Genomic DNA, 27884 nt, shown 5'->3' on the forward strand with positions numbered 1-27884 from the left:
TCCAGGCTTGACAGCAACCAGAGTAAGATGGATAGAGGTGAAAATACATTTAGTCATTAACCGCTCATCCTAACTTGGTTCATGGGGGGCTGGATCCGATCCCAGCCAGGGCCGGCTGTAGCCCATTTGGTGCCCTAGGCGAGATCCAATCGTATTGAACAGCTCCGCTTGCTGTTTCACGGAGGGTGGAACTCCCGTTTTTGTTTGCCCATGGTGCCAGCCAGGCTATACAACACAACTGTCTGTCTATATAATTATTAACTTACAAGTAAATTCTCAAAGAAGCACAGCTGGAGGCCGCTAACAAAGTTAGTGCAAATCCTGCGAAAATGTGCTTAACTGTGTTCAGCTAGCATTGCTTTATTTCAACCTAGCTAGCAAGCTAATACAAATTAAACGTCTTCACACAAAAAGGCATTTAAAAAAAGTTTGGGACTTCTTCTCCTTCTCTTCTTTTCTTCTCTTTCGATACTGCACACCGGAGAGCTTTGACGGCCGTTTCATTTTTCAAAATATATCAAAACATAGCCTGTCTGTCACTTGACGTGACCTGACCTCTGACAGTGATCTGACCGTCTAAAGGGGGGCAAGGCAATGACCACACGTCACGTGACTCAGCACCACAAGTGACAAAATGTCATTGTTTATCTGTCTCTTTATATTGTTAATATTTATTATTTTCAAGACAGAACACAAAGCAAGGGGCGACAATGGGCATCGAAAATTATTATTGTTTTTTTTTTTTCTCCCTTGAGGGTGACTGGCGACGCCCCTCCAGCAGATGGCGCTCTAGGCGACCGCCTACGTCGCCTATGCCTAGAGCCGGCCCTGATCCCAGCTGACATTGGGCGAATATGTAACTGAACAATGTTAAACAAGATGAGAATTTTCTCCAACATTTTGTTATGTTTGGCTGATTTTGACTTAAACTAAAACAAAAAAAATGCATGTAAATTACTGGCGCCATTTAAGCTAGCTAACCTGCAGCTAAGTACAAAAAAATAATGTTTATGTAAAAGAATGTAACAAACCATGTTATTGCCATTTTAGCCTGCAAATATAAAGCACAATATCAACCCCTATTTTCTTTATTTATGATTTTTTAAACAAAAATATGTAACGGAACAATGTTAAACAAGATGAGAATTTTCTCCAACATTTTGTTATGTTTGGCTGATTTTGACTTAAACTATAAAAAACAAAACATGTAAATTACTGGCTCCATTTAAGCTAGCTAACCTGCAAAAATTAAGCACAGTGTCATTGTTAATGTTAACGCTACCCTAATACTTCCATAAAGGTATGGTTCACAAATTGAATTGAAAAATATGATTTTTATAAAGGTCCAAATTAATAATTAAACACTAAATCAGAATTTTCTCAAACGAGCTGTTAGCTTTAGCTCTGTAAATGTAAACAGTATGCTAGCTTAATATTGTATGCAGCTAGCAGTTGCTATTTTAGGGGATGCTTCCCGGTATGTATTGCTAGAGGGGAACATAGGACCCTTTTTGGGAAAAACGGGGAACATAGGACCCTTTTTGGGAAAAACAGGGAACATAGGACCCTTTTTGGGGAAAAACAGGGAACATAGGACCCTTTTTTGGGAAAATCAGGGAACATAGGACCCTTTTGGGGGAAAAACAGGGAACATAGGACCCTTTTTTGGGAAAACGGGGAACATAGGACCCTTTTTGGGAAACGGGGAACATAGGACCCTTTTTGGGAAAAACAGGGAACATAGGACCTTTTTGGGAAAAACGGGTAACATAGGACCCTTTTTGGGAAAAACAGGGAACATAGGACCCTTTTTTTGGGAAAAACAGGGAACATAGGACCTTTTTTGGGAAAAACAGGGAACAAAGACCCTTTTTTGGGAAAAACAGGGAACATAGGATCCTTTTTTGGGAAAAACAGGGAACATAGGACCCTTTTTTGGGAAAAACAGGGAACATAGGACCTTTCTGGGGAAAAACAGGGAACATATAGGACCTTTTTTCCTAAAATATATGTCCCGGGGAACATCGGGATGACCCCCACTTTTGTCATGACCGACTGAAATGATAAAATAAATAATGTAAAAAAACGGACAATTTGCCCTCTAGCAGGCTAAGTACGCGTCGCTAACTGAAATGATAAATAAAAAGAGGTTAAAGCTTGAAAGAAATAAAAAGAGGTTAAAGCTTGAAAGAAACAAGCAGTGATAATAATTCAAGACTCCCTTTAAAAGCAGTTAAACACTTCCCTCCTGCCTCCCTCTCATTCCTCATGTGTAATTGTGGTGGTGTTATTCCCGGTTCAACGCCTGGCATCCAGTGTGTTGCACCACAACTCAGGGAACCACAAGCCCTCAGACTGAGCAGCTCATTCCAGCTCGGCCTGGTTTGAGATAATGCCCAACGTAATGGCAGGGACCAGCAGTGACTTTGCTTCGTTAAGCCAGTGAAAACAATACGCAATACTTATTCATCTACAAAGGCATTGTACACTGGAGAGATAGAATGTCTCTCAAATTATTGCGATCATTATAGAGAAATTAGGAATTAAACAGATTACTGTAAAATATTGCTCAATGCAGCAAAACCTTTTGATGCACAACATGGGTCAAAAGTGACCCGACAGAGTTATTATGTTCTATATTTTTGCAATAAATTATTTTCATCATTCAGTATTCCAGGTTTTCCTCAATAAGTTTGTTTTTGATCATCATACATCCTAATTTTTATGTTTTCCTTTATTCATTTTTTCATAAAATCCCATTTTTGTGTCACTACTCTAATGCACAACATGGGTGAAAAATTACCCATACCCATTTTTTAGCTAAGTAGCTTGCTAAGCTAACTGCTTAGCTAACTTCTTGGCTAAGTAGCTTGCTAAGCTAACTGCTAAGCTAACTTCTTGGCTAAGTAGCTTGCTAAGCTAATTGCTTAGCTTACTTCTTGGCTAAGTAGCTTGCTAAGCTAACTGCTTAGCTAACTTCTTGGCTAAGTTGCTTGCTAAGCTAGCTGCTTAGCTAACTTCTTGGCTAAATAGTTAGCTTAGGAAGCTACTTAGCCAAGTAGTTAGCTAAGCAGTTAGCTTAGCAAGCTACTTAGCCAAGAAGTTAGCTATGTAATAATACAAAAACGTTTTTTCTTCATAAAGTATGAGAAGCAAAATGGAAATAATGATGTGTCGTTATCAACAAGATATTTAAAGAATACTTGGAATATTCAAACAAAAAATAAGTTGATATCAAAAGATAGAGCACAGAAACACACAGCAGCATTAAATAACATGGGGAATGAATGCGGGTTATTTTTGACCCATGTTGTGCATTAGAAGGGGTGTTAATATGTTTTGCATCAAAGGGTTAATTTTGCAATTTGAAACATTTCCTTCTGTCATCCTCAGCAACAGAAAACAAGACCCACACCTCCTGGAAAGCTTTCATCACAATCCAGCGTGTAGCGCCATCTCTCTGTCTCCATATTGTGTGGAGCTGATGACGTGGAAGCAGAAAACTTAGATTGATTCTCTTTAATACTGTTGATGCTGATATAATTCAATTTAGAACTCTAGACAGTGATGTATTGTCCCCTAGCTCAATTAGGAATAATAAATCATAATAGGTGGTATAATCATCCTCAATCATTTCCACTGAGCAACAGGAAGACAGTATCCAGGCAACCTCTAGCACCAAACCAAAACAGCAGTGGACTGCAAGCCAAATTCAAAGTGTGTGACATAACTTCCAGGCCAATAAACTAATTATTCAGTCTGCATTCCACACTAAAATGTTGAGACTAAAACACATTACTTCTATAACTAAATTGACTAAATTTCTATTTACAGAATATGACATATGTCTTCTATCAGGCTGGCAGCACACTGCAAAAAAGTGTAAATCTGAGGGAAACGATCTTGCTGCATGGACAGATAATTTCACTTGACAAGATTTCTTCTTTTTAAATCTAAAAATAAGCACGTTGAACACTTAAAATAAGAAATTAACTCTTAAAATAAGACCAATTATATAACACTAAATCACTGCTTGCAGCTTTAATTAATTTTGTTTTAAGAGTTAAATTAAGATTGTTAAATCTAGAAATAAGCATGTTGTACACTTCAAATAAGAAATTAACTCTTAAAACAAGATAAATTAAAAGCTGCAAGCAGCGATGAAGTGTTATATAATTTATCTTGTTTTAAGAGTTAATTTCTTATTTTAAGTGTTCAACATGCTTATTTCTAGATTTAATCATCTTAATTTAAGAAATCTTGTCTAGTGCAATTATCTGTCCATGCAGCAAGATAATTTCCCTCAGATTTAGTGTTTTTATCTTGTTTTTAGACACACCTTTTTTGCAGTGCATGGTGTTATAAAGCAGGTACTTCACAAGAGACGCAGCGGACTGATAAATTAAACATGTCTGCTTGTTACGCAGCCAAAACAGAATCAGTGAGTGGAAATCGATTCGCAATCGTCTTCATTAATTCAACACAACCCACACAGACAAACAAACAGCATCATGCAATGACCATCGGGGCGAATGAGATCTGCAGCAATAAGCATCACAGCTCAAAATTGTAATGACTGCTCGTTCTCTTGTTTCGAGGTCCTTGCCGTATCAAATATTTCCATCTCATTTCAAAATTGGCCTCAGGGTGCAGAGTGGACACGATGGCCACGGCAGGAAGGAAACAGAATGTGTTTGCATGTGAAAATACTGTTTCTGATCAGAATGTTAGTTTGCCAGCTGTGGTGGACTTTGCGCATTTAAATATTTTGTACTTACATACAGTACAGGCCAAAAGTTTGGACACACATTCTCATTCAATGCGTTTCCTTTATTTTCATGACTATTGACATTGTAAATTCATCAAAACTATTAATGAACACATGTGGAATTATGTACTTAACAAAAAAGTGTGAAATAACTGAAAACATGTTTTATATTCTAGTAAGCAAAGGTGGGTTACTTTGAGGAATCTAAAATACAAGACATGTTTTCAGTTATTTCACACTTTTTTGTTAAGTACATAATTCCATATGTGTTTATTCATAGTTTTGATGCCTTCAGTGAGAATCTACAATGTAAATAGTCATGAAAATAAAGAAAAACGCATTGAATGAGAAGGTGTGTCCAAACTTTTGGCCTGTACTGTATGTGTGTGCGAGACGACATTTGCGTTTGTCCGTTAGTGGCACCCTTTAGTGAAAGTATTATTAAATGAAGAAGTGATGTTAATTCAGCCCGTTGTCACTCACATACGGATACACAGGGAACTGCTTAACATCTGTATGAAACTCAACAGGCTCCAATGGAAACTGGCCATTATTAGACTTTCTGAGCAATGGACAGAATATTAATAACACAAATGTCCATTTAGAGTGGGTGGACGGATCAAACACCTGCTGGACTATGACCCAGGAGACCACTATTTGTGTCACATGTGAAACCAAGAGTCGGTGTTGTTATTTGGAATCAACTTGCGTAACTGCCCCCATTAGCATCAGTGGAGCTGGGAGCAAGTTTAGTTCAAATAAAAGGGGGAATTGGGTATAAAGAGCGAGTGGGTGGGTCAAACAAACATAGAACTTCTCCTTTCTTAGCGTCATTACACTGGCTCCCAGTATTCCACTTTTTGGTAAATTATTGAATTTAATATTGTAGTTTTTTTTCGAATAACTGCCAGAGATTCTAGATTCTAATTGTTACTCTGTATGCTTTTACTATGTATTTCAATTGTGTCCTGTTTGAGGACCCCAGGAAGAATACAGAGTGTCCCCCATACCAGGATGGTTGGACCCAACCTGTCATAAGCCACCTGGCATCACCTGTCAATCACTAGAAAACTCAAAGATGGAGTCGTGGTTGAAGCGTAGCAGTTATAGTTTTAAATGCTTATATGCTCACTGTTTTTACTACATTAGTTTGAATCACTACATTTTAGTGATGAGAAATATTTGTAATAAATTTAGTCATGGGTTATTAACATTTAAAATGTTTGAATAACTGATTGAACGTTTAATAAATCAGACACTGATGGCACAGCGCTCTGTTTTTAAGTCTTTGTTTTTTCAATCAAAAATGCTTTGCACTGGTTAGGGGGTACATGACTGAAAAAAGGTTGAGAACCACTGCTCTAATTCTTAATTTCTCTACCATGATTGCAATAATTTAACAGATCACTGAAAAATCTTGCTCAATGCAGCAGTGTGTGTGTGTGTGTGTGTGTGTGTGTAGAGTTAAGAGGTAAGAAATCATTCCATTTATTTATCTGTGTGTGATCTTTTTGCCCTGATTAGGCTAGGCTGCCCATGGGGCGCTCTCCATTTGTTAAACATCTCTTTTCCTGGACATTAGCCACGTACACCAGCCCACAGATAATTGAATCAATTACAAACGACACTGTCTCCTCCGTGTTTCAGTCGCAAAACAAGCAGAACGGAGCGTTCCGGCGAGACCAGACCGCAATTAGGCCCATCCACGGAACACCTCGCTCAGTGAGGAAAAAAAAAGAATCAAACAGGGATAATTATTGTGTTTATGCACGGAGCGGCTAGGCTGTGTTCTGCTGCTATAGGACACAGAGTTAGTTGTATGTGTGTGCATTGCTGCAAGGCATTCAGCCAGCCCTGCTCTATTTGAAGGGATGGTGCATTAGCTGAGGAGGTGATGGTGTTGATGATGCAGTGCAGTAGATACATGGGTATTGCACAAATTACCCACAGCTACTGGTTCACAGTCAAACAGGAGTTGTTCCACTCCTTTTCTCTGCAGAGAGCAAACTGTAGCAGTCATTCTGTATTGTGTACACTGTAAAAAATGTCTGTTGATTTTACGGTGAAAAGCTGCTAAACCGTGACAGTAAAAACCGTAAAATGATAAATGGGTTGATTCAGTTTCAGTAACAATGAAACACCATAAATATATATATTAACCAAAACAGGTTTTCTTTTTTTACAGTTTAAAAAAAAATACATTACTCCACTGTAAAATAGACAATATACTGTAATATATATTTTTTGCATGTTTTTTGCATTTCTTTTTTGTAAAAAATACTTTTTCTCACTTGTAAATGTACTAAACACCATATCTCTAACAAAAATATACTGTAATATATATACAAGTCATCATTTTTGCATTTATTTTTTGTAAAAAATACTTTTTCTCACTTGTAAATGTACTAAACACCATATCTCTAACAGAAATATACTGTAATATTTAATTTTTTTTAAATTTTTAAAATCTTTAATTCATGCAGCATTTATTGCAAGTATTTAGCAAGTATTTTCTTGTCAATTATATGGCAGAACAGCATTTCTTTTGATGGAAAAACGATTTATTTATACGGTAAAAATGGAATAAAATGGCAATCTTAAACATGAAATCAACAGTGCTAAATCATTTTACCGTAATATTAAAAAAAGTTTTTTTATTTATTTTTTACAGTGTATGTGTGTGTGTTTGAACAGTCATAATGTTTGGACTTGGACAGGTTCTTTTTCTTTCTTTTCTCAATTTCCTTTTGGACATTTTTACGCTGTCAGTGAGTTTTGTCATCATTGATTGAAAACAAATATATCTTTTTAATGTCTGAGTCTATATACAGTACCGGTCAAAAGTTTTAGAACACCCCAATTTTTCCAGTTTTTTATTGAAATTCAAGCAGTTCAAGTCAAATGAACTGCTTGAAAGGGTACAAAGGTAAGTGGTGAACTGCCAGAGGTAAATAAAAAAAGGTAAGGTTAACCAAAACTGAAAAATAATGTACATTTCAGAATTATACAAGTAGGCCTTTTTCAGGGAACAAGAAATGGGTTAACAATTTAACTCTATGGAGTCTTGGGCTATTTTGTCCATTTTTTAAATTCTTTTCATGTCTTTGTAAGTCATTTTGTGTCTTTTTGTGTCTTTTTTTGTCATTTTGTGTCTTTTTTTTTGTCATTTTGTGTCTTTTGGTGTCTTTTTTTGTCATTTTGTGTCTTTTTTTGGTCATTTTGTGTCTTTTTTTAGTCCTTTAGTCCAACATAAAATGTGATTTTGAATCTTTTTTTTACTTTCAAAACACTATCATGCTCAATAAAGAATTTTAAATGTTGCAAATGTGCATTCATTTCAGAGTACACTGAAACATTAAACTGCATCATTTTCAATTAAGTTCTGGAAAAGTTGGTGTGTTCTAAAACTTTTGACCAGTAGTGTATCTATGTATATGGGTGGACACTTCTTTGCTTGTCTCCTCCTCTTTCAGCTTGTTTTTCCTTTTTTCGTCATTGAATAGTATGAAGACAGCACACTTGGATTGTATCTTTTCATTGGCTCTTACTTTACAGAGGAAACAGTCATATCGTGTGGAGGGAATTGCATGTTTGCACTCTTAAACATGATTTGAGACTCACGGCATGGGTGATGCCAGGCCTCTCCATGGCGATGGTGATGCAGTTGAGGAAGATGATGACCAGCACAATGTGGTCAAACAGCCTGTGGGTGATGATGTTATTGCACAGGGTCCGAAACCTGAGAGAGAAAAAACACACAGAAATGTGAAACTTTAGTGACACTTGAAACTGACTTGGCACACAGGTGTGCATTAAAACAAGAAAGTGCACCATTTTGTATGATGTACATACCACTCATCCTAACTTGGTTCATGGGGGGCTCTATCCAATGCCAGCTGACATTGGGCGAGGCGGGGTACACCCCGGACAGGTCTCCAGACTATCACATGCTATATGAATCAGCACTCCTCTAAGTAACTAACGACCTTTTACTTGCTACTGACACTGGTGATTGTGCAATTTTAATTCTTTTAGATCTCAGCTCTGCTTTTGATACCATGGATCACTCTATTTTTACTTGACAGGCTTGAGAAATGGGTCGGCATTAGGCACACAGCCCTAGAATGATAGTTTGAAAGATAGTCTTATCTTTCAAACAGAACCTTCTCATTTATCTTAGGAAATGCCTCATCATTTGTGGCCCCTTTAACATATGGTGTCCCCCAGGGCTCTATCCTTGGCCCATTGCTGTTTTCTGTCTGTATGCTTCCATTGGGCCAAATCATTAGTAAACACAATGTGCAATATCACTCTTATGCCGATGACAAACAAATTTATCTTCCACTACAAACCAGTGACGGATGTACATTTTTTTTAGTTACATTCCACCACTTTAACCCTTTGATGCACAACATGGGTCTAAAGTGACCCAACTGAGTTTCTATTTTCTATATCTTTGTAATAAATTAATTTCATCATTCAGTATTGCAGGTTTTCCTCAATCAACTTATTTTTGATCATCATACATCCTAATTTTTTGTTTTCATTTCTTACTTTTTGAATAAACCCCTTTTTGTATCACTACGCTTCTAATGCACAACATGGGTAAAAAAAATTCATTATGGGGTATTGTGTGTATAATTTTAAGGAAAAATGAATTGAATCAATTTTGGAATAAGGCTGTAACATAACAAAATGTGGAAAAAGTGAAGTACTGTGAATACCTTCCAGATACACTGTATGTGTGACAAAATGATAGAAAACATGTTAAATATATTAAATATATGTGAGTGTTTGGCCCCTCTTACTGCTAAAGTAACTATTTTAAACAAATTACTATTACTAATTCTAATTTTAAATCAAATTTGGATGAATGAGTCATTTTTGACCCATGTGTGTAAAATGCATGTAATAATAAAAAAATAAAAAATGTTCATAAATTATGAAAGGAAAAATGGATTCAAAGAATACTTGGACAATTCAATCATAAAATAAATTGATTTTAAAAGATAGAGCAAAGAAACACACAGCCAGCATGAAACAACACGGGAAATGAATGCAGGTCATTTTTGACCCATGTGCATTAGAAGGGTTGTCGATATGTCGTGCATCAAAGGGATAAGTATAAAGTAGCATGAAATGGAACCTGTCCAGCATGTATATTGTATAAAACATTACATAATATGACATTTCTAAACAAAGGAGATTAACTGAAGCACTGTCTACACTTAATGAAAGATTCTCATTCAGTTTAAAAGAGCTTGTCTCACATACAGTAACTCTGTAATGAACCGCTGTAGAATTAGAAGTCATTAATTATGTCTGACTTTCATTATCCGACATGAGACGGTTCCCTGGCTTTGAGTTACGACAACAGAGAGAAAGAATGAGGAAACGCTTGTTATATATGGCAGCGGAAGGGATTATACAGTGCATCAAATCCGCTTTGATGGCTCATATCGGTGTACAATACTGCAAGTCTCAGATCTGGATTTTTGGCTTTATTTGGCAATGCAGACACCGATGTGTCAACATTTGCTGAATCTCTATGCATGCGTCTGAGTCATCTGACAATTTGATCTTTATGCATACTGTACACAGACTGGATGAGATAATTCCTCTTTGATATCTGCATGTCAGATACTTGATGCTGAATAATTCATCCTTATCCTCATGGTCCCCTAAGACTGACAACACACACCAAAAACCACAAGACAAAACTGTCACCACACACTCAATCCTAGAGCAAAACCACCTTTCTGTCAGACCTGGGATTTGACAGATCATTGATCTTCATAAAAAGAGATTTTGTGTTTGCTTTTACCCCCTGATTATATTTACTGACCTTTTCTGATATCAGTGCCTCAAGTCCTTCTAAATGACAGTTGACATAATTGATTTAAATATTGATCACAGTTAGTTTTATACTTTTGAAAGGTCACTAAGTGTGTCCAAACAAAACTCACTTAAAAATTCTATAATTTAAAAATGCAAACCTATTTATTTTGACGCTTTTCTTCAATATGTTTGCTGATTTTAACAGAGTCAACCGTCTCTTAAAGGGGACCTATCATGCTTTTCTTCATGTTTATTCTTTCATATATATAATCTCTATTGCTAGATGTTCATACTAACCAAATTTCTACTCTTGGCTTTAAGCTGATGTCAAGTTGTGCTGGTTTTCTATTGTAATCTGCTTCAGCATGTTACAACAGTGTTTACACTGCAATCCACTGCTATTTAGCTACATGCTAACATCAGGGAAACCTGTAATCTTGGCTGCCAATGTTGTTAATTTTGCCCCAAATTTCGAATCACAGTTGCAGGAATGCCTTTTATTCTTTACTTTTTGGTTTAGAAGCTGTAATTGGAGATTTTTATCTGCGGCTAAACTCTGTTACAGTCATTCTATTGTTACATGCAGCTACATGCTAATGGCGGCGGCCCGGTAATCTTGGTTGATGATGTTGCTAATTCCTGCCAAACTTTGGATCACATCTCTGTTGGAAAATGTTTGATTGAGTAGTGTTTTGTTTGAGAAACATTCTTTGGCGATTTTTACTGTATAAAGTGCAGCGATACTGCGATCTGAACAAGTAACGCCCTGCGATGATAGGATTGGTCAGCATGGTGCGTTAAATCCTGCTTCACGATGTGTCGTGTCTCCGCATTGGGTGTTCTCGTCACCTTTGGAAGAAGGGGAGCGTGTCTATGTTCCCCGGGTCCTATGTTCCCCTCTTTGTACGAGACTGGGGAGCATAGGACTCTTTTTCAGAAAAAGGGTCCTATGCTCCCCGCAATCTATCAATCTTTACGGTAGACTCTCAGCATGACCAGCAGGCCGACCGTTGTGGAAAAAGTAACGTAGGACCCTTTTTCCCCGCTTTTCCCAAAAAGGGTCCTATGTCTGTGTAAATTTAAGTTTTGGGCTGCTTGAGCTAAGGTGGGCCATGTGACAGTAGGCCTGCTGGTCATGCTGAGAGTCTACCGTAAAGACTGATAGATTGTGGGGAACATAGGACCCTTTTTCTGAAAAAGAGTCCTATGTTCCCCAGTCTCATACAAAGAGGGGAACATAGGACCCGGGGAACATAGACACGCTCCCCTTCCTAAAAAGGTGACGAGAACACCAAATGCTGAGACACGACACAGCGTGAAGCAGGATTTAACGCACCGTGCTGACCAATCCTATCATCGCAGGGCGTTACTTGTTCAGGACCGCCGTATCGCTGCACTTTATATTGTAAAAATCGCCAAAGAATGCTTCTCAAACAAAACACTACTCAATCAAACATTTTCCCGGTATGTATTGCTACAGGGGAACATAGGACCAGGGGAATATAGGGATGACCCCAGAAGGAGCTAGCAAAATCAAACTGTAGCACCTAAGAAGTTGTTCATTAACTTTGATTAAACCTCCATGAGACATTGTAATTAAATGTTAACCTTAACCCTAAAATTACCTGTTGGATGCTAGTTTTGCTAACTAGCCAACTGATCAACAACCTTTACCATTTCCCCACCAATCCACATGAAATTGAACAAAACAGCCCTGGGTTTGATAGCCTCATGACTTTCAACCTGAGCTAAGCAGCCAGTTGAGAACACATCCCTCCATACTCTTTTTGCAGTGAGATCCATAATAATGCTGTGATACCCCATTACAGTCATTCCATTGATACATGTAGCTACATGCTAATTTTGGTTGCAGATGTTATTATTTTCTCCCATTTTAATGCTTTTTAGGTGCTTTTTGATGGTGGAAGTGCTGCTATACTCCATTATAATCATTCCTGAGGCTGTAATGACAAACGGTACAAAAACCACGGATGCAGAAGACTGTACAATCAGCATACTGGGCTTTTTCATGAAAGACGGGTTCAACAAAGGTGCAGCAGTTTTGGGCAATATAAGTAAAAACCTTGTAGAATGTAGAAAAATCCAAAAATACAAGTATGAACCTGAAAATGTACAGAATATTTCTCCTTTAATGTTCCTGAACTACATTTCCAAACAAGTCTTTGAGCGTCTCTGTGATGTTTTTGCACTTCACTTCCCTGAAATTACCTGTCACTTGTACAGTGTGGGTGGTAGTGTGACATGTTTGCTTGGATCTCTCGCTGAAGAAGATTCTGTCAGTGCTGAGGCAGTGCCATGACCTCTTTGTGTAGAACGGCTAGAAAAGATAAGAGCCGCTCATACTCAGTTCTTTTTCTGTGCATTCAAAACAAACCAGAGACATAAACTGCATCACTTTCTTTCTGCTGGGTGATTTCTTTCCTGGAACGAGCTGACAGATGGCAACATTTCCCTCAGCTATAGGCTGAATAACTTCTGTGTTATATTAATCGGGACTGGAAATTAGCAACAATAAAGTTTCGGTACAACAAAGCCACAGATCATTACTTTGACTATTTACTGTAACTGCGGAAATGTCTTCCCTGCTGTCTATTTGTTCTATTTTTATCTGTATCTTATAATGTGCTGTTCGGATGACCCACTTCCCCTACAGTGCGGTTCCACATAATCTGATCATGCGGCGTATAAGAGAACACATGCACAACCTGCACATATCTCTCGTCATTCTAGACTTTTCTCACCTGTCTTTCTTTATCTCCTTCCAACCAGGAGTTGGCCGTTTTGAATTAGTGCATTTTTCATGTATTTTATTCAGATTTTTTTATTTTCTCTCGGAGGATTTATCAGAATCCCTTCAAATGTAGGTGGAATGACCTTCCAACTAATGTGATCCTTGATCGCAAAGTCAATAACTCAAACGATGATTTCATAGTTCGTGTGACAAATATAATTTTAGGCACTTTTTAGGCAAAACTGGACACTACAAAGACGGTGTGCAAATGGCCTGTGCAGCTACATTGTAGCTTGTTTTGCTACTGCAGACTGCAGCTCTCTTGCGCAACACTGGAGAAATAAAAAAAATGTTGTCCCCTTTAGTCACTTAACCATGAAAAAAAAGAATCCAGGTTGAAAAATATTGAAGTTCCCCTTTAAGGCATGTAACAACATACTAATTTTAACCCAAACCATGAACTATTCCTAAACTTAACCAAGTAGTTGTGTTGCCTAAGCCTAAGTTTAACTATGTTGTTTTTTCTTCCCTTGAAACACGAATTGAGAACACAGTTTTGTTGTAAAGGAACATGTCTTTAGGGAATAGATAATATATTTGGTATGTTTATATTTCTTGCACATATTTTTGATCCTGTGTTTCATACAGGAAGGTTTGGTACTAACTTGAATTGTTTACTGTTGCTATGAATGTGTTATTCGCCTCACTGTGCCCTTGTCTTTGTAATCACTACTAACATGTTGGGAGTGCTCAGTAACACTTACATACAAAAATATGACAATATACTTTTAAGTAGGGCCGGGACTTTAACGTGTTAATTAAGATTAATAAATTACACAAAAATGAACGCGTTAAAAAATTGACGCATTTTAATCGCACTTATTTTTGCACCGCGGAACGTTTCTCACTGGATGAGTTTCAGGAGGACCGATTATACTGGAGCACCAACTAGCGTTGATGAGTTGAGACAACAACAAACCACAGTGAACATGAAGGAAGAAGCTGATGAGACCTTTGGTTGGCCCCGTGGATGATGGGACATTTAGTTACTAAAAACCAACGGATGGAAGCGTCCATAAGAGCATGGTTGTGTTGCTATGCAACATGGAATTCACATATCACCGCAGCACATCCAGCCTCAAGTATCACCTCAATGCTAAACATATAGCAGCTAGCGGCTAGTGTGGTAGCTAGTGTGGATTGTGTTTTACTTAAAAAAACCAAAGTATTCTAGTTTACCGAAGGTCTACCTACCTATAGGCTACCTGGATTTATGAAATGTACTGTATTTATAAATATGCTATTGCTACACTTAATGGCAAAAATTGCACTGGTCTGTTGGACTTGAACAAAAATAAACAATATTTTTGTTGCTTAAGCTTATGTATTCAGTCATTATTCAATGGTATACTAAAAATCCATGTCACTGTTCTCAGGTCAAATATTTATATGCGATTAAAATGCGATTAATTTCGATTAATTCATTACAAAGCCTCTAATTAATTAGATTAATTTTTTTAATCGAGTCCTGGCCCTAATTTTAAGATGTTCAATAAAAGTTATTTTTAAAAGGAGCAGTTTGTAATCTGATCATGTAGCGTATAAGGGAACACATGCACAACCTGGGTCCTCATGCAGATAGACCACTGTTCTTACACAGCCCAGTCTTGCGGCAAACACATCTAATCGCAGAGGCTTCATCACAGTATGCCTTTGTACCCACTCCATTGCTCATTTAAAACTTCCCCTGCAGTAATCATCAGTAGTAGCAGTAACAACAGAGAGCACAAAGGCAGGTTGAGGTGAACCCAGGTCCATGTGAAAGCCGCTGGACTCCGGCCTCCCACTACGCTGCTGTCTCTTGATGTGATTGTGAGCACAGGCGGGCGTCCGTGGCGGTTCAAGGCCAGAATGGGCGCCACGCAGAGCCTGTGTCTTCGGTGTCACTCTCAGCGGCGGCCAAACCTTGCAGCCCGCTGCGATCGAAAGTCAGCTTGAAGCCCCGTTTGAGCCAAGATCCTTCACTTTTCTTAATACTCTGACAATAACAGACTACAGGGAGCGTTTCTTATTAACCTTTTCCAAATCACGTTATGTGGCCAACAGAGAGGAGAGGAGAACCATCCAGAACTTTGGAAACGGTTTAAATTTGTAACTGTATGTCTTCAATACTCATCAAAAGAAACATGATTCATAATGATATTGCCTCCCTATAATTTTCCTATCAAATTTCACATTTTAAATATGAATTTATTTTTTGTTTCAAACCTCTGGAATCGCTTTCCAATAGCAGTGGATGATCAACATATCAACTAGGGCTGGGCCATATGGACCAAAAGTCATATCCCGATTTATTTAAGCTGAATATCGATATTCGATATATATCCCAATATTTTAATCGCAAAGTGAGAGCAAATGTTCACTTACATTAACAGTTTCAATAACACTACTGACATTTCATGTTTGGCTTTGACTTTGACTGAACATAAATACTGTATAACAACAGGAGTACCTTTCTTTATTTTTTTAAATCAAAGCTCTATAAATTGCACATTTAAATAAAACAATATCTTAAATAAAAAGAGCCTATGAAATTAAATAGGCCAGCCTTTTTCTGAAATAAAAATATTTATAAGAGAAAAGAATAATGAACATTACAAAAGAACTAAATATGACAAACTCTAGTAAGGGCAGCATTTAAATAAAGAAAGGGGAACTATATCAATATATGCGATATGGTCTAATTCCATATTACATTTAAAAATATATCAATCATTTTTTTGCATCGATATATCACCCAGCCCTAATATCAACAACTTCCATAGTGTGCTAAAAACTAGAGAACCTCAGTTGGTAGAGATCGGAGGGTCGGTAGTTCGATCCCTGACCATGGCAGCCTACATGTCAAAGTATCCTTGAGCAAGATACTGAACCCCAAATTGCTCCTGATGCTGCGTTCATCAGTGTGTGAATGAATTCCTGATGGTGAATTCAATAAATTCGTGGGCCAGCAGCAAGGCCGGATTAACCATATGGGCAACTGGGCAATTGCCTAGAGGCCCTCAACCTCTAAAGGGCCTAGGGCAGTGTGGGCACAAGCAAAATATCTGGTTATCTCACTGATATGTTAAACTGTCCATCGGAGTAGTTGCTCAAAAATGAATTTTGAGGTGATTTCAGGGTGATTTCTGTTTAAAATGAGCTGAGGACCAAAATGCTACTTGATTCTAGATTCTTGATTTTTATTTGTGTCTTGTCTTCTTCTGTGATGCCTCTATCAATTCAATACATTTGTGCTACTGGGAATAGGTTTTGGTAAATAAATATTGGATGCTTTGTAAGTGGTTGCTTACTTATTTTTTTGTGAAAATTGAGGACACTCAAATATAATCATTATTAATAATAATAATGATAATAATTATTATTATTATTAGTCATAGTGGTGCATTTGTAGTTCTATGAGCGTTTGTACATCCGTACATAAAAAAATGCACTTGATGACAGTGAGTTATTGATGTATTGAGTATATTTACTGTATATTACTGTAATTTATTCTATATTTTGCCAGATTATGGTGATTCTGGGGTCGTGATGATGGGGCCCTTGAATATTGTTGCCCAGGGTACAGCAGAGTGTCAATGTGGCCCTGGCCAGCAGTATGAATGGAGGAGGACATTAGCTCCTACTGTGCTGCTGTTGGAACTATTTTGAGTTGCCACCCACACAAATACTTTCTTGCACCGATACAATAACAGTAACTTTGTTATATAGTAACAATGCTGTCACTGCAGAACAATAAATAAAACGTACTTCTTTATTGATTTGGGTAAATACAATTTTGACTGAACGAAGAACGCTGGTCAGTAATACAGAGTCTAAACTGGCCTATTTAATCAGTTTTTAAAACTTTCTGTGGTGTCGCCAACTCGTTTGTAAATCTCACCATGGGGATTATTTTAAATGTATACTGCATCTACTGCCTGGAATGTACATCAAATGAGACTGGTAACATTAGTTTCCCATTGGGTGGGTGGGTGGCTGGTGGGACTTGTTGTTTGATGTTTAATGAGCATGTTGCGGTGCTGTGGCGGCAGGCTGGGGCCAGCGTGTTGCTTGGTGTTGCCTTCACAGCCACATCCTCCAAATAGACAGCAGAGACGCTCAGATCAAAGCCCCAGAAGGGGAGGAGGAGAGGAGGAGGAGGAGGCGAAGGAGGGTGGGAAGCGATGGATTCAGCACGTGCCTGAGATAACACACAGCACTCAGTAGGAGAAACTCCCTTCCTCCCTCTGCGTCTTACTCACCCCTGACATGGCAGAAATGTGCAGATAAAAGAGACTTCTGAAGTGAGATTGCGGGAGGGAATGGGAATTGATATAGGATGGAAAGGAAAAAAATGCTGCGCTCACATTGTGGCAAAAAACACTTTGCCATTACAGTCAGCATTATGGGATGTCAGTCAAATGCAATGTGAAAATCCTTGTTTGAGATTGCTCTGCCTTTTCTTGTCCACTGATAACAAAAAGCTATCATTTAAAAGGTGCTGAGAACTCGTTTTTAAAGTACACAACCTCATTTCCTTTTGAAACCAAGAAACTTTCAGAGTGCTGTGCACCCACAACTTCTATAAATATGTAAAAAAATATTATTACAAAACTGAGAGGAGGGTTCTGATAGGTGTGAATGCTACCTTGAGTCTTCAGGGAAGAGGTAGAGTGACCACGTGTCTCTCTGTCGACACCACTCTGGCTGTTTCTTCTCCAGCCAGCGGAAAAGTCTGGCGAAACGACCCTGGAGGGAGCAGCAAGTGCACAGTACATTCATTATTCATATTTTCACAATTTCCTGTTGCATATTATTAGCCACAATAATTCTCCAAGGATAGAAGATAGTAATATACTCTGTTGGTTTGCAGATGATCCGTTATTGTATTTAACTAATGTAAGTTCAAATTTGTGTAAAACAATCTTTTATGTATTCAAGCCAGATGGCAACCTCCAGGTCTGAGCAGGGTGCACACCAGGAAGTACCTTAAGCTGCATTCTACCGAAAATTCCAGCAGGGGGGGCGCTGACGGTGGCTGCAGAAGTTAGTAATTTCAATGCAAAATGAGAAAACTTCTCACTTGATTTATTACCTCAAAGTTTTTTCTACAGCAACACTATGGACTCAATCACTAGTAAAAATTCTTCTTCAAGACAATTTGATGTTTAAATAATGGTCCCATTTACAAGAAAAAAGAAGATAAAGAATCATGATTTGGGGCGTGGCTACCTTTGATTGACAGGTGACAAGGTCAGCCGTCATCAGGAGCCGTCGTCATCAAGCAGAACAAAGTGTATCCGCAGCAACGTGTCAATAAAGTTTATATATATATAAACTTTATTGACACGTTGCTGTGGATACACTATATATACATATATACATATATATATATATATACTTTATTGACACGTTGCTGTGGATACACTTTCTATATACACACTGCAGGCCAAAAGTTTGGAAGCAAGATCTAATTTGTACTAAAAAGATCATAGTTTCATTGCTATACTGCAACAAAATAAACGTGATTATTATATAAAGAGTCATTTATTAGAACACATTTTTACTATAATTATCAGGTCTTTGGGTTTTTATTGCTTACACTTTGTGAATCCTTCTTTCCTCAATGTATAAATCTGAACTCTTGTTTGTCAGAGATATGAACACAGTTGAGATTTATTGGAATTTTGGATCCAAACTCTCAAAAGCCAAAGAGCTAAAGTGAATAATGCAAACTGTGATTTGTTTTTACTTTTGTGAATCTTCTCAACCCTAAAATTAAGTCCTTCTTTTCTTGTGTTAAACTTTATTCAGCAATGGTCTGCTAACATCAATGTCTACCTAAAGGTCAATTTAGGAAAATGGTTCAATTCAATAAATCATGTCTGATCATGCAGTAAACACAACCAAAAATCCAAAGAATCCATACTGGTTTTTAAGAAACCCATTGTGAACAGAAAATTGAAGTTGCTTACAAACTTTTGCCCTGTAGTATAGATAAATATATATATATAAAGGTTGTTTAGCTGTTTGGTCTCATAACTTTGAGCCTTTCACTGTATTTTCACTTAATGACTTTATTTATTTGAACGTTTTGTTCAATAAAAATGTCTTGTTCAGTGTTTGGTTGGACTAACAGACACTCCAAGGAGTCGCTGCTCAGTTTTCTCAGGTCAGTAACACACAGCCAAAACTAACATCTCAGTTAATGCTCCAGTTAATGCTAACATGAATTAGCAGCGACTTCTCTCAGTCAGGTTGAGGTCAGTGTCATCATATCCCTCTCCATCCTCCATCCTTCTCGCTCCCAGTTTTCAGAAACAAGATGGCGACGATTGTAATGCTAAACTTTAAACGGGCAGTCCACAAACCACTGTGTCACGGTCACTACGTCCATTATTTATACAGTCTATGATTCAAGCCCTTTGGTTTTATTTTTCCTAAAAAGATGAATATTATGATTACTATTTCCCACCAAACAGTTTGTATTTCTACGTATACTTGTTTGTCACTTTCTCTATTAATGACCCAACTTTTAACTTTACATAATTAACTACGACATGCACGCAGACTGACCAGGTTGGCTTCCTCCTCTGCATTTTCGTCTTCAGTGTTGTCCTCCAGAGAGACGTGTGTGGGGCCCAGGGATGACGGAGAGCCCTTCCCGTTGCAGTCACTGTGCTCTGGGGGCCGTAAGTGGCCCAGAGAGGGGGGTCTGGAGCTGTGCATACTGGCTGAGCGGTACAGGTAGGGCACCTACACAGGGACAGGATACAGTTACATTGGTCATCTAATCCATTATCAATCCATCCACCCATCCTGGAGGAGGTCAGGGTAGATGGGTCCAAGAAAACAAAAAAACCCAGGGTTCACCTAGGACAGTGATTTCCAACCGGGGGGCCCGACCCCCCCAGGGGGGCGCCAAAGATCCATGGGGGGTCGCGAAGCCCTCTTGATTTTAAGGGGTGTAATAAATCTAATGGGTTAAATATATACATCTATACCTATAAATTTGAAAAAAGTTAATCTCCAATGCTGTGTTCCAATACCTATACTTCCCATACTCACTATCACGCCCGCCGATAGGGGGGTACAAACGGGTCTGCTGTCCCGGGCCCAGGGTAGGGGGGGGCCCAGAACTGGGCCCTCATTAAATTATGGAATGATTAAAAAAATAAAATGAAATAGGCCTATTTGTGGAAAAAATATGTAATATTTATTTGAGTTAAAAGCTTTTTATTTGTTTTCTTCCTAATTGTCCTTGAACTAGTGGTCAAGAACCCCCCCCCCCCCACCCCCCCCCCCCCCACCCCCAACACAAAAATGGTTTGGCCACTGATCAAACTTTGATGTTGCCGTTTGATTTGAAGTTCGCTCAAAATGTCCGGTAAACACAAGTCCGGTGCTCAGAAACGGAAAGAAAAGAGAAGACAAGAAGAAGAAAATGGAGGCCTTATTTTATGAACAAATATTTTTTAAAAAGGTGGTGACGGTGAAGCTGGGACTAGTAAAGTGAACGTAGAGCAAGGTAAGAAACAAGCCAATGGTTACAGCTTTGTAACGTAACCTAACAAGCTCGCTCTAATGTTAACGTCCATTAGCTTGTATGAAAGCCTGACACAACACGTTATCTTTGACAGAAACTAAGTTTGGTAGCTCCGTCAGAGAGGATGAGACAGAGAGGGGAGAGATCCAGCAGCTGGCAGGTGACAGAGAGAGTGATGCGGGAGGAGAGGAGGGAGAGAGAGAGAGAGTCATTTATAGTTTATTTATTTAGTCAGTTATTTTCCTGCTAGTGTCAGAATTCCAATACATATGAAGAGTGTATTTAGCAACAGCGCATGTGTAGTTTGTTAATATTAACCATTATTGTCTCTTGTCAAAGAGAGATGTGAGGAGAGGAAAGGAGAGGAGAGGAACAGGAGAGAATGTTTTTGCTTGCAATGTTTTATTAAATTAATATTTAATTTATTTTTAAGTATAAAATAGATTCATAAAGCTCATTGCACAAATAGGCTATCTGCAAAAAAGCTTTTTGTAAATCAGGGATATTATACTTGAAAGATGGGAATTAGCCCCTTATTTCAAAATAGCTGCACATTTAGTCATGGCTTATAAGGAAAGAGGAGAGGAGAGGAACAACAAGAGAAAAGGAGACATCTGGGCGCGGGGGGCCCATCTAAGATAATCTCGTCCTGGGCCCAGGCAAGACTGTCAGCTGGCCTGCTCACTATACTTAGTTTGAGTACGCAGGGTGTTCTGATTCTGATCGCGGCAAAAAGAAGTGTACCTAAAGGACCCGGATGTTGCCCTCATAACGGTCAAAACATTGAGTGTGGAACGATGTACACTATACGCACTCAACGGCCGCCATCTTGTCTACGTAGCGGAAGAGGCGGAGCCAGGCAGAGCCGCTCAGCTCGAAAAAAATGTTGGTAATGGCGGCCGACGACGCCGGCGCATTTTCCACATTTGCTGCGTTAATGGAGCCATATTGCCGGATTGTAGAAGTAAAGATTAAACAACACAAAGGACAATTTTTTCGCCGTTTAAAACCGGAAGTTTTTCGCGGGTGACGAGCCGCGGCGGCCGTCGCGAGCGTCATTTCCGGTAAGTGCACCACGGAGAATTAGATTTGGAACAGCACTCACCTGCTGAAATCTGTGTACTTAGTGAGTGCGGATAGTGTACTGCGTTTAAGTGTACTCATGGAAGTATGGGGATTGGAACACAGCAGAGGTGTTGCACCCATGCAATGATGACTCAAAGTCTTCTCTCTTGGCAACTTTATTTACTTAAAAGCTCGGTACTTTTACCAGAGCATGTTGCGGACAACAAGTACGAAGATCTTCTACGATACACAAGACAGCGCACTCTAGCGTTTTCTTTAGACGTTTTTTTCAAAGATCATCTATTGAGGTGTAACAGTCCACTCTAATATTTTCTGCAAAGATCATCAATTGAAGGAACGGTGCCACAACAAAACAAACGGAAAACTACAGCCACTTTATGTCCAGCCTATAATACATGCATTTTTTCAGGGTGCAATGTAAGCTCACAACACATGGCAAGGCTTCATGCAAGTTTGAATGTCTGCTTTTTTAAAAGTAATTTAGCATATAAGTTAAATTTAACCTCTTAACCTTTAATAGGGCACTCATTGAAATACTTGCAAATTCCAAATTTCAACCCTATTAGAGGATATTACATACAGCCAGAATGTGTAAAAAAAATATACGGACCTGGAGGAAGGGGATAATATTTTGAGAGAAAAGTTTACGAGATTAAAGTGGCAAATCTACAAGAAAAAATGTGCAGATTTACGAGATTTAAAGTGGTGAATCTGCGAGAAAAAAGTCGCTTTTCCCCCACGTTTTTTTCTCGTAAATCTGCGACTTTTTTCCTTGTAGATTTGCCACTTTAATATTGTAAATTTGCAACTTTTTTCTAGAAAAATAACTAAAGTGTCGCCAAAGTTTACAGTGGTAAAAATGTGGGTCCCTCAAGAAAAAGGTTGGGAATCTCTGACCGAGGAGAGCCCTGTAGCTGTCCCATGGAATACCAACAGTCAACGTTCAAACTTATTTTGACGTCTTTTCGGTTGGATCGCCTAATTCGTTTAGCCTTAGAATATATTTTTGATGTCCGTGTACAGAACAGGATTGAGGATTGGAGTGGAGGATTTTTTTTTCATTATGCAGTTAAAAAAAAATCTAATGCAGAGAATAAAGCTCATGTGTTTGGTAAAGTTGGGAAGATATTCACAGATTACTGTGTCAAGAAGTCATCAGAGGAGCATTGTTTTCTCTCTGAACAGTTAGCTAGACTGCAAACTACAAGCTGATTTTCATCAATGTCATAGAACGAGCAATAACTACAATATTTAAGGGTTTAGTAGGACTAAAATCCCTCTACACATAAATGAGCTGTTTATGTTTTTGGAAAATCTGTTTTTATGTAATTTATGTGATTTTTTAAAAACATATATTAGATGTTTTGAGGAAAATCATGTTGCAGTCTACTTTACTAAACTCAAAAAGATGACTTTATTCTCAACATTTTTTTTTTCTCAACATTGTTGGCTATTTTGAATTTGTGCATTTTTCATGTATTTTATTCAGATTTTTTATTTTCTCAATTCCTCAATCACAAAGTCAATAACTCTAATTTCATAGTTTGATGCCCTTGTCTTTTCTTTGGCTTTGTAATCACTACTAACATGTTGGGAGTGCTGTGTTGGGCTCAATAACACTTCAGAGAAAAAGAGTGCCATAAAAATATGACAATATAATTTTAAGATGTTCAGTAAAAGTTACTGCGGTCAAGTGAGCAGTTTGTGGAAATTGTGGAATCAATATGGTTTCAACTACAATTGTGCTCAAGTCAAATGTCAAACATACAGTCCTGTAGGGCAGCTGTTCTCAACCTTGGGGTCGGGACCCCAATTGGGGTCGCGAGATGATTTCTGGGGGTCGCCAAATCATTTTGGAAGTCAGCTCTGTCTCCACTGTGTTAAAGTGTTCATGTGTTTTAGTCTTTTTGGTCATTTACTGTCTTTTTTTGGTCATTTTGTGGGGGTTTTTTGGTCATTTTGTCTCTTTTTTGGTCATTTTGTGTCCTTTTTTTGGTCATTTTGTGTCTTTTTCGGTCATTTTGTTTCCTTTTTTTGTCATTTTGTGTCTTTTTTGGTCATTTTGTGTCTTTTTTTGGTCATTTTGTGTCTCTTTTTTAGTCATTTTGTGTCTTTTTTGGTCATTTTGTTTCTTTTTGGGTCATTTTGTGTATTTTTTGATCATTTTGTGGTCAATTTGTGTCTTTTTTGGTCATTTTGTTTCTTTTTTTGGACATTTTGTGTCTTTTTTTTAAGTCATTTTGTGTCTTTTTTTTGGTCATTTTGTTCCTTTTTTGGGTCATTTTGTTTCTTTTTTGGGTGATCTGAACTGTGCGTGTGAGATTGTGTTCAGTGAGTGGGGGTCACGGACAACATGCATGTTAAATTGGGGGTCGCGACTCAAAAAGGTTGAGAACTGTTGCTGTAGGGAATCAGAAACCGCCTCTACCTGCAGCAGAGCATCAGGGGGCAAATCCATGGAGCTCCGAGTCTCCACTGACTCCATCCTGCGGTGCCGGGGCCTTCTCTGGGACTGGGACATGGAGTCCGTCCTGGCCAGGGAGTTGTCGTCTTCCTCCATCAACCCACCTCCTCCTTCTCCTCCACCTTCGCCGTCGTCTGAGCTGGAGCCTCCTTCCCCAGAGAGGAGAGACCGGCGCTCCCCAGACTGCTTCTTCTGCCGTTTGAGGGACTGGGCCCGGCCCAGGCTGTTCCAGCTGGACCGCCTGCTGGTCCAGCCGCTGCCGGAGCTCCACGGGGCGTGGGGGGAGGAGCTCGGGGCACTGGTCTGGAGCAGGAAGATGATAATAATAATATTATTAACTTTCTTTATATAGCACCTTTTAACCCATTTAAGGCGGGAAAGCATTACTGAATTTCTACCATTAAATCCGGGGGCGCTGTTGCGTCATTTTACCATTAAGGCCGGGAAAGCGGATACGTTGTTTTGTAGTATTTGTAGTTTTTTCCACCTATTTTCGGTCTCTTGGCCAATAAAATGCATCAGAATACATGTGGGAGTGTCGCAATGCAACATGGGACTTTTCCAGAACTTTGAAATCATGGTGGAAGACGACTATAGCGGAGGAGCTCAGAAGTAAGTGATGGAAGCGATCTTGATGAAAACAGCACCGATGATTTTATTGCTGATCCGGAGTTTGAACCCTCGGAACCAATCGACCGGGATTTATGGATGAGGAATATGTTTTTCGACGACAAATTTTTACCAAAGAACAGACAGATTTGTGGCCACCTGGAGATAACAATAATAATACTAATTGATTGTGATGATGATATAAGAAATCATGACTGTTTATGTCTTATATTACTTTATGCGTCGTTGAGTACCCTGAAAATTGCAATATAGATAAAATGTATTTTTATTATTTATTATTATTATTATTATTATTATGATAATATTTTTTTTATTATTATTATTACAGTAGGCTAATGAGAACTATGTCTATTTCTTCCAATGGTCATATCATGTTAGCATCTTGCTAATGGGCATGTATTAGTATTATGCATAGGATTTTTATTCAGTCAAATGTAACATTTGCTGAGTTTGTTGATTTTATTAACAAACTTTATTGAAGGTTTGGACAAATAAACTCAACTTCTCATGAAAGCCACGGGTATAAGCTCTGAAGTACTTTCTGAATTTCATTTCTAATCTAATCTGATCGGTTGAATTTCCAGAAAAACTTCAGGTTTTAGGGGGTTCTTTCAAAATCACCCAGAGGTTTTACAGGGATTTTTTCCAGGCGTTTTAGGCCTTAATGGGTTAAAAACAGCAGTTTACAAAGTACTTTGACAGAGAGTCATGAATTGAATTGAGAATGAAGCCATAAGGCTAAAAACAATTCTTACATTAAAAGAAAAACAATAAGAGACAGAGCAGGAACACTCACAAGACATTCTGACATACACAGAATATAAAAGGGAAAAGGAGTAAAAAAGGAAAAGGCGAAGCAGTAAAAGGAGTGGTGAGATAGAAAGCATTACTTAAAAGCAAGTCTATAAAAGTGTGTTTTAAGAAGTGATTTAAAAGAAGTTACTGGCTCTGAGCGCCTTATCTCCTCGGGCAGCCCGTTCCAAAGTCTAAAAGTAGAATTGAAAACACATTTTCTTTAACTGAAATAAAAATAAAAAGGATAGTTTAAAAAAAAAAACCGATAACTAACTGAAACTGTATTGTGTGGTTACAAAACTAACTAAAACTTACCAAAATTATAGTGAAAATGTATTTCATTTTAATGTTTGTCAACTTTTTTCATACGATGGATCAGACAAAGGAAATAAAGGAAACATTTATTGTGACCTTATTGAATCTGGCACCCAACAAATACCCCATTACAAAAAACTAAAACTAACACTAAAACTAATAAAAACTTAAAAATTATCTATCTGGTTTCATGACTTAATAACCTTATTGGGGCTGGGGTGGATAAGAAAAAGGAAATAAAGGCAACATTTGTGACCTTTTGCATCCAACAAATACCCCATTATAAACAATCTAAAACTAATAAAAACTAAACTAAAACTAAGCATTTTCCCAAACTAATTAAAACCAGCAAACTCACTAAAAACTCATTAAAACTAGCTAAATTTGAAAACAAAAAAACCCAACGAAATTAAAACATAAACTAATGAAAAATCCCAAACTATTATAAACTTGGTATGGAGTAAATAATTGTGTTAAATAGCTAGGAGCCATACCAAAAAGAGTTTTAAAAGTGATCAGTAAAATCTTAAAATCAGTCCTAAAACGAACAGAGAACCAATGCAAAGAAGCTAAAATCCGGTAAGAAGCCGAGCTGCTGCGTTCTGAACAACCTGGTCTCACAGGAATCCGTGAAATAGCCACGGAATCACTCAAATTTCCGTGAAACTGACACAGATTTTGCTACAATGCAAGTTAATGGGAAGTCATATCCCGTGGCTATTCCATGGATATTTGTTCCTATTGGTTTGTTCCAAGTCACGTGACTTTCAAGGTCCCGGCGGTCAGAACAAAAAACATGGCGGACAGTTCTCTCATTTTTAGTGAAAAAAATCAATATTTTGACTTGGTTTCTGCATAAAAATGGATTTTGATCACATTTCTAGAGAGAAATATATGTTTTATTTTCTAAATATTCACTCAGTGAATGTACATAATCACTTTGTATGTTGGAATAGCCACGGGATATGACTGTCATTAACTTGCATTGTAGCGAAATCCGTGTCAGTTTCACGGAAATTTGAGTGATTCCTTGGCTATTTCACGGATTCCTGTGAGACCAGGTTCTTCAGAACGCAGCAGCTCGGCTTCTTACCGGATTTTAGCTTCTTTGCATTGGTTCTCTGTTCGTTTTAGGATTGATTTTAAGATTTTACTGATCACTTTTAAAACTCTTTTTGGTATGGCTCCTAGCTATTTAACAGAATTATTTACTCCATACCAAGGTTATAATAGTTTGGGATTTTTCATTAGTTTTAGTTTTAATTTCGTTGTAATTTTTTGTTTTCGAATTTAGCTGGTTTTAATGAGTTTTTAGAGTGAGTTTGCTAGTTTTAATTCGTTTTTATTTTTTGGAAAATGCTTAGTTTTAGTTGAGTTTTTATTAGTTTTAGTTTTTTTATAATGGGGTATTTGTTGGGTGCAAGATTCAAAAAGGTCACAAATGTTTCCTTTTGGAGGCGATGAAGGGATTTCTGGGAGATAGCAGAGGAGGGAGGAGAGAGGAGAGGAGGGAGTTAGAGTAATCTAAACAGGAGAATATGAGAGAGTGAATGACTGTTTCCAGGTCAGGAGGGTAAGAGAGCGACAGAGTGATAAAAAGCAGGACAGAAGAAAAGAATTACAAGACAGACGGCATGTAAAAGTGTTG

At 38.0% G+C, this 27884-nt stretch overlaps 1 protein-coding gene across 4 annotated transcripts in view; it reads right to left on the bottom strand.

The window, feature by feature from the left end:
* Nucleotides 1-27884, bottom strand: part of cacna1g (calcium channel, voltage-dependent, T type, alpha 1G subunit) — a 405931-nt gene that overhangs the window by 97606 nt on the left and 280441 nt on the right. For all 4 annotated transcript variants that reach the window (XR_009389430.1, XM_059324455.1, XM_059324456.1 and 1 more), the window contains exons 18-21: nt 24461-24799; nt 19977-20156; nt 18049-18149; nt 8390-8507 (exon numbers count right to left, since the gene is read on the bottom strand). Coding sequence is in view for 3 of the 4 variants with exons in the window: in XM_059324455.1 (XP_059180438.1) it covers nt 8390-8507; nt 18049-18149; nt 19977-20156; nt 24461-24799 (738 nt within the window). In the remaining variant the exon portion in view is untranslated. The remainder of the gene's footprint in view (nt 1-8389; nt 8508-18048; nt 18150-19976; nt 20157-24460; nt 24800-27884) is intronic.

Source organism: Centropristis striata, chromosome 21, assembly GCF_030273125.1.
Source record: "Centropristis striata isolate RG_2023a ecotype Rhode Island chromosome 21, C.striata_1.0, whole genome shotgun sequence".
In the NCBI taxonomy this organism is placed as follows: Eukaryota; Metazoa; Chordata; class Actinopteri; order Perciformes; family Serranidae; genus Centropristis; species Centropristis striata.